This window comes from Corapipo altera, unplaced genomic scaffold, assembly GCF_003945725.1.
Source record: "Corapipo altera isolate COAL_440 unplaced genomic scaffold, ASM394572v1 55, whole genome shotgun sequence".
NCBI lineage: Eukaryota > Metazoa > Chordata > Aves > Passeriformes > Pipridae > Corapipo > Corapipo altera.
In genome coordinates, this window is record NW_020884882.1 from 8,859,682 (window position 1) to 8,867,538 (window position 7,857).

The 7,857-nt window shown below is 46.8% G+C and overlaps 1 protein-coding gene across 1 annotated transcript; it reads left to right on the top strand.

The window, feature by feature from the left end:
• Positions 1-47: 47 nt before the first annotated feature.
• Positions 48-7,832, top strand: KCTD6 (potassium channel tetramerization domain containing 6). Its single transcript, XM_027640678.1, has 3 exons — positions 48-146; positions 5,103-5,211; positions 6,433-7,832. The coding sequence occupies exons 2-3, from the start codon at positions 5,185-5,187 to the stop codon at positions 7,117-7,119; spliced, it is 714 nt and encodes a 237-aa protein (XP_027496479.1). The 5' UTR covers positions 48-146; positions 5,103-5,184; the 3' UTR covers positions 7,120-7,832.
• The last annotated feature ends 25 nt before the right edge of the window (positions 7,833-7,857 follow it).

Genomic DNA, 7,857 nt, shown 5'->3' on the forward strand with positions numbered 1-7,857 from the left:
CCCACCGACAGGCGGGGCGGGGCTCGCCAGGACACTCCCCCGCTCCGCCGTCCCCGCCCGCGCCGGCGGCTCCGCTCCGGGCTCGGGCACAGTCCCCGTCGCTGCTGCTGCCGCCGGGCTCCGCCTCAGCGCCGGGAGCTGCGCCCGTGAGTGCCGGGCCGGGCGGGGGGCGCAGGGCCGGGGGTGCCCCGGCTCGGGGGAACAGCGGGGCCCTGCGGGGTTGGGGCCGCGCCCGCGGCGGGAGCGCTGGGGCGGGACGGGCGCGTCCCGGCGCGAGTGCGGGGCAGGTGCGGGGCCGGGTCCCCGGGGCTCCCTCGGGCCGGGAACGGGGAGCCGCGGCCGCGGAGCTCGGGCAGGGATGGTGCAGGTGCTGCCCAGGTCCCGTTCCCGGCTGGGCTGAGGGCGGAGCGGGGGGATGCCCGGGCGGGAGCCGCGGTGCCCGGCGGGGATCTCTGGTGAGGATGATCTGGGATCCGTGGGCTTTGCTCCGGGCGAGGAGGGCAGTGGGTCATGCCATGGGGAGAAGAGGCAGGGCTGGGGCTCTGTTTTGGGGTGGGGATGAGGCCGTGGGCTCTTGGGTCACTTGTGGGAGGGAGAGACGAAATGTCTGGGTTCATTTCCAGCGTCTTTGCTGAATCACTCTGATCCTGGAGAGAGTTCTGCTACCATGAGCTCGCTGGTTCCTCTGTGATGGAAACGGGCACTTCCCGGCTCCTGCTGCAGCCCTGGCCCCCTCTCTGGGCTCTCAGGGGGTTTTCTTCCCCGTCTTGCTGTCTGTGTGTGTGCTGAGCCCCATCGGTGTGTGCAGCGAGGCTCGGTGTTTCTGACACCTGTCCTCCTCCAAAACTGTTTGGAGACGTGTTTCCACATGGGAACAACACTGATTAGTGTCACAGAAGGAAAATACGTGGGTGAAACTCAATTATTGTCACAGATCCTGGAAGCCTGGGTGCTCTGGGTTGCTTCAGCAGGACCAGGGCTCTTCCAACAAGAAGCAATTAAAAGGAAAGTTTGGAATCTGGGCTTGAAACAGGATGTCACAGAGCTCCTCGGGGGAGGGAAGGAAACTTCAGGAGCTTGGAATTTATAGTGAAGCAATTAAACATAAAGGAGTGAAAATGCTGAGTGTCTGGTGTGAGCGTTTTTCCATCCTGCCTGAGGTGCAGACTGAGTATTAGTAAAAAACAACTCAAGAAAATCAAGTTAACATTTAATAAACTGCATTAGTCATTATAAACCTGACACGTGTAGAAGGTGGTAGATGCTTTCTTTAGTGAAGCCAGTTGGCTGAATTGCCAGAAGATTCGGGTAACTGGTTGTTTTGGGAGCTCTTCTCCTCCTTGTTCTCCTGGTTAACAGGGTAGCACAGAACTGGAGCTCAGGGGTTGCTTTGCAGACTGTTGTTTTGCTGTAGTTTGGTGGAGTACAGTCAGCACTGCTGCTGTTCAGTGTTTGTCAGTTCAGGTGAGTCACCAATAATTTACAGTAAGAACTTGCCTTTCAAATGTTCTGACTGGCTTGGGAACAGAGAGGTTGTCCATGTACAGCATAACTGTGCTGGGGCTGGAGTTTCTTCTCATCTTTGGAGATCCAAGTCTGAGAGGCAGGGAGCTCAAGAGAGGGTGAGTAAATGAAATGCCAGGTGTATGTGTCTGTATAAGTGGAGTCTTAGCTTGCTATTTTTTAAGCTGCCATTGGTAAAATTCCTGCCAGCTCTATATTGACCTAGAAATCAAAGGTAACTCTTGAGGTTAAACAGCTCGTGCTGTAATATTGATACCAAACTGCTCATGAAACACTATTGCCACAAATAAATCCCTTAATTCTTTTGTTGGAAAAAAATAGATGAAGAACATTCAGAACAAATCAGGTGGTCTTTGCCTCTTGACTTAAAACTGCTAGGTGTATTTCTGCTCCTCCTTTGGGTAACTGTGTGTGACATCAGTGCAGTGGTTTGTAGCCTGTGGCCTCAACCTGATGCAGTGCCTGTAGTCCCAGCAGTGCAAATGCCTGCAGTGCTGCTGGCATCCTGGGCCTGGCCTGAGCCCAGGTGTGTGTTCACAGATACATTCACCTTACTTGCTGTCTCTGAATTTCAGCTTGCAGAATGGTTGTGGGTTAGCAGCTCTGTTCTGGGAGAAGCCCTGCTGAAGTTAGTGGTACTACCTGTTGCAGCAGTGCTGCTGATAAACAGCCCTGTAATCCTCTGAGTCATAATACATGAAATAAGAGCGAGCATTTTGTAAATGGAGGTACCCAGTTTGGTGTGTTGAGTATAAAATGATGACCTGAGTGCTTTTCTCGCTTCTCACTGTGCCTTTCCAGTTTTGGCTGTGCTTGTGCTGGGCTGTGGCAGGAGCCACGGTGACCATGTCACTGCTGTGTGTCCCCTCCCTGTGCACGGAACAGCTCAACAACGGCAGGACTGTGGCTTGACACCATCCAGGCACTTCTGCTCCCACCAAAGAGGGACATCCTGTTTGACTTAAATGGTGTCGGCACTTTGTCTGAATTTCATCTCAAATGAGTATTTCTTGTGATTATCAAAGGCAGGCTGATGGTTATCAAAGGATGTCATCTGTTATCTGCTGCCTGGACGGTGTAGCTGTGTTGGTGAGGCTGACCCTGTGTGCAGATTGTTGTTGTGTGAGAGGGACCAGAGCTGGCTTGAGGCTGCCTGTCCTGGAGTATGGTTGGAGTGTCTGCCCATCCCCACTGATGATCACTGTATTCCATTCAGGAAGATTTTAAAACATTGTTGTAAAGGCATATGTCATGAAGGCTGTACATCCCCAGCCTTGCTAGTCCTTAGCTCAAGTTGTACCCAAACTGAGCTACTTTAGCCTGTTGTTCAGAAATTCAGAGCTCCCAGGCTGATGAGGGAAGCAGTGGATAGTTGGGATCACACTCAGGCATCATTTTAGGATGGCCTCCTGGTGTCTTCCCTTCGTGTTGCACATCTTGCTCCAGCACTGGTTTGCCAGGGAGGTTTGTGTGTGCCTCGTGGTTCTGGGTCCTTACACAAAGGTCAGTGAGATTTCTCGATTCCAATTCTGTGTTGAGGGCTAGGCTTGTTTCAGATAATTGCTCTCGTGAATTATTCACTGTGGTGTTACACAGCAGTGCTGTGATCAAAGATTTGTTCATGCCTTTGCACGGGCATGCAGTGTCATCTCTTTCTCTCCCCCATAAAGTCTTGATTCATCTGTAGTGTGGATTTAGATGCTGACCAAAATAACATCATATCCACCAGTTAAAATAACACTGATGGACATCTCTCTGTCTTTGAAATATTCGGAATGTGTAATTCCAGTTAATTTTATTAAGACTGCAGATCTGTTCTGCCATGATTACTAGTGAGGTTTCCGTCTGGCTGCATCATTTCACTTTCAAGTGAGTGTTTTCCTTGAATATCAGAAACCTATACCAGTCTCATGTGATTTTAGCACATCTGCATGTTCTCCTGGCCTCGTACTTGACCAGATTAACACTTTCAAGTGCTGGAATTTAAAAGGTCTGGGCTATTGATAAAAGTTAATGAGTGACAATTCCAAACAGAGAAAACTTGAATGAATTCACTTCTTGATCTGTGAACATTTAAAAAAATAATTACAGAGGTTGGCAAACGAGCGTTCCAGGTTTATCTGCTGTCGGGGGGTGTGCTTTAATGTACTTTCTTGAAGCATACTCCGTCTCTAATTTGTAAAAATAGGATCCTGGTATGACTAGTTCTGTATCTTAGTATTCCTTAGTCTTCTGTTGTCTGGCCTCACAATTTTCATACACTGATTTTGCTTTTTGTACTCTTTAATCCGTCTGAGAGGCAGCTGGGGCTGTGCTTGTGCTGCTGGCACTGGAAGACCTGCTGGACACTGTTGTGCCCAGTCTGTGGGTTTGGGCAGGGAAGCAGAGCCCAGAGAGGTAGGATATGCTGCCTGGTTCTGTGTCGAATCAGACCAACCTTATTTGCTAGGAAAGAGAAGGGCAAGTTATCTTTCTGGTTGGGAATTAGCTATGAACCTTCAGTTGTTTTGGTTTGTAGGTCTCTGGCTCGGCTAAATCTTTATCTGCCTTTAGCTGGGTGACTGTTGAAGTTTGTTAGTAAAGAGGATGGGAGCAGGAGACTTGGAAACTGTGTGGTCTTTAAGATGTAAAAATAAACAAAGCTGAGAAGCTGTACCCTACTTAAAACAGGCTGACCTAAATTTTCAGCAATTCTAGCAGAGCGGCAGGCTCTGGGTAGGGATAAAGGCTTACTGACAACTGGCTTCCCTGTCCTTGCATTGCTTGACATGGTTGACAGGCCACCATTGGAAAATCAACACTGAGGTCTGAGGTCATTCACTTCCCCCCTCCCCGAGTTGCACAACCCTCGCTGTGGACTTGCCTTGTGCTCATGTGGACAGTCCCCTTGTTATGCAAGTCAACAGTTCAGCATCGTCTGGGAAGTCACGGCATGAACCTCTCTCAAATTGCTTTTGTTGGAATGTGTTGAAAATATGTTTGGTGTCCTCTGGCTTGTCTCTACAGGGGTTGCTTTCAAGAGTAGATGTCTGGGAAGTCCATTCATGCTCTTTGTCTGTAGATTAATGTTCTTCCTATCAGTTACAGTTCTCCACTGCTAAATTATTAACTCTGCAGTGAGAATTTTTTTCTTCTTACTGTTCATTGACTTTCATGCTTGATTTATTCTTCTGAGCAGTTTGAAACTGAAGCATGGGAATGCTGACTAATAGTAACGGATCACATGTGTGACCTCAGTGGTGGCTGAGTGGGAAAATGACATCTGTCTTTCAAAGTACTCAGAGTTTCCCAGGTGAAAGGTAGTTTGTGAACGTGTATTATCCTCAGAGGCACGTTGCTTGTTATTCAACAAAACTGGGATGTTCAGGCAGCCACTGGAGTGGCTCCAGAGGCAGTCCTGTGGGTAGCATGAAGGGATAAGGAGGGAGAAGCGGGTTTGCAGATTCTCCTGCTAATGTGGCTTTGTGGCTGTCCTGGCAGAGAGCCTGCCTTTGATTGGAAAGTATTCCCCTTGGTGTTCTTGTAGGTACTGATGGTCTGCCATGTTTTGTTCTCTGTTTGTGTGCTTTTTCCTGCAGAGAGATAAGAGGAGGTGAATCGCGTATCCTTTCAGCAGCCTTCTGTTAAACTTGGAATACCACAGTTCAAGCAATTGAACAGATGGATAATGGAGACTGGGGATATATGGTGAGTGAGCCTGTGCAAGTGTGTGCTGTGTGGTACAACTGGGCTTTTGAGGTCTTGCAGCAAGAATCCTTCCAGATCTGTCTTGTGTAGCTCCAGAGCTTCAGTCGTGTGAGAAGGAAAACTGTGCATGTTACACCAGCTTTACAACAGCTTACTTACCTTCTCTGGAGTGCTGCACCTCAGCTGCAGCTTGTGGGGAGCACCCAGGTTCATGTTTCATAGTGACAATCAACCAGGACTGAACTGATGCCTGGGGCTCACTGTTACTGTTTTCCTAACACAAAGACTGAAAATAGTTTGTGCTTCCTGCATATAATTTTAAGGACTTTGTAATTTTATTTATAAAGAAAAGTATTTTTCCTTGTAAACCTTGTCGCAAACTAGACAAACACATCTTATTTTTCTCCCCTTTTCATTCTGCTGCCATGCATATGTCTCTCTTCTCTGGCTGGCCACAGTCCTGGTTGTTAGGGTTGGTGGCCAGATGGGATTTATGTTCCTTTCTCTCTTGCTTCCTCATGAGCTATCTGGAAGCTGATGCAGACTGGTTTGTGCTCTGCCCCCCTCTTCTATGCAGCATGCTAATTTGTTAATAAATACTTCTTTTTAGAGTTAAAAGCTGAAAGTTCTTTTTTTTTCTCTGCTTGTTTTAATGATGCCTCTGAACCAGGGCACGGATTATTTTGATTGTGAGCTCTTGGTCCTATGTGTCAAGTTGCACTGTCTTCCTCTTTTGAAGGAGAAAAAGAGGTTTAAGACTTGTTTGGTTGATTTTTCCCTTTTTTTTATTTATTTTTTTTTTATTTGGTTTTGTTCTAGAATGAGAGACAGATTGTGAAAGTAAGGAACACTGCTGGGCCTCATTCAGACTAACTTGTTCGTCAGGAAATCTCTCTGTTCTCATTTCCCCATCTGTAGAATAGGAAAAAACTTGTTGCCCAAATGCAAAACTCGCTTCTCTGACAGTAGCTCAGTTGTTCAGATTTCTAAAGCATTCTGGAAATGTGGGTTCTGCGTGTTAAGTATCATCCTGTTTAATTGCCAGTTGTGCCTTGTTGCCAGGTGGTTTGGATTTGTCCAGGTTTAAACACCCGTTAAAGGCTTTGAACGGGAGGAGTGTGATTCTCTCCCAGTTTTCCAGCAGTATTTGCCATGTGTGTCAGTGAGGTGATCGAATCTTGTGTGGTGGCTTCATAAACTCTGCAATTTCTCTCTTTCTAGATGACTGATCCAGTCACGCTAAATGTGGGTGGACACATGTATACGACCTCCCTCACAACTCTAACGAGATATCCTGACTCAATGCTCGGGGCCATGTTCAGGGGAGACTTCCCCACTGCCAGGGACTCTCAGGGCAATTACTTTATTGACAGAGATGGACCACTTTTCCGTTATGTTCTTAACTTTTTAAGGACCTCAGAGCTCACTTTGCCACTGGACTTCAAGGAGTTCGATCTCCTCCGGAAGGAAGCGGACTTCTATCAGATTGAGCCGCTAATTCAGTGTCTTAATGACCCCAAGCCACTGTATCCTGTGGATACCTTTGAGGAGGTGGTGGAGCTGTCCAGCACCCGGAAGCTTTCCAAGTACTCCAACCCAGTGGCCGTCATCATCACACAGCTCACGATCACGACGAAAGTCCACGCGCTACTGGAAGGCATTTCAAACCACTTCACAAAGTGGAACAAGCACATGATGGACACCAGGGACTGCCAGGTTTCCTTCACTTTTGGGCCATGCGACTACCACCAGGAAGTGTCGCTCCGAGTCCATCTGATGGAGTACATCACAAAGCAAGGCTTCACGATCAGGAACACCAGAGTTCATCACATGAGCGAGCGTGCCAATGAAAACACAGTGGAGCATAACTGGACTTTCTGTAGACTGGCACGGAAAACAGATGACTGATTCTGACTCCACAGGAGCCACTTCAGTGATTAGCAACTTAATTGGACAGCAAACCCAAGAGAGTCTGGATTTTGACTAAAGCAACAATGTGGGCTTTTTTTATACAACTATTTATTGTTTATCAGTAAGGACTGGAGGAGTTTCGTTCTCTAGCAGCTCTGTTCTTTTGTCCTGATCAGAAAAAAACCGTGCATGTGCCTGTTCAGTCAAGACACCTTTTTGTTTGAAAGAGGGAGTCCGAAGAATTAGTACAATAGGGTATTTTGTGTCATTAACACAATTCTCTGACTCGACTCAAAGTGCTAAAATTACCTCTGTCTAAATGGTTTCTAATCCATCTAATGCTATGACACTGGGAGCAAGAAACAAAAAGAATTTAAAATGCAGTTGGGGAGAAGCTGCTATTGTGTAGACTAATTTAGTTTCTAAATCAATAAACAGTATTGTAATATTCTAGGAAAACAAATCCCACCCTTTAAAAGTACTTGATAAGTACAGTTTCTTACAGTTATGACAACTGTTTCTTTCTATGCATATAAATCAAGCAACCAAATATTATCTGTAGCCATGGAAATATGATTAGAAATATTTATATTGGATTCTAAATGCAAAATGTCCCTGTGGTAGAATTCATATTTTTAATGCCTGGTGCAATATTATTCCCAAGTGTAATGCCTGCCAGCAAGAAGCTAATAAAAATGTGAAATACAGAATACTGTTTTGTATTTTCTTTTTGTC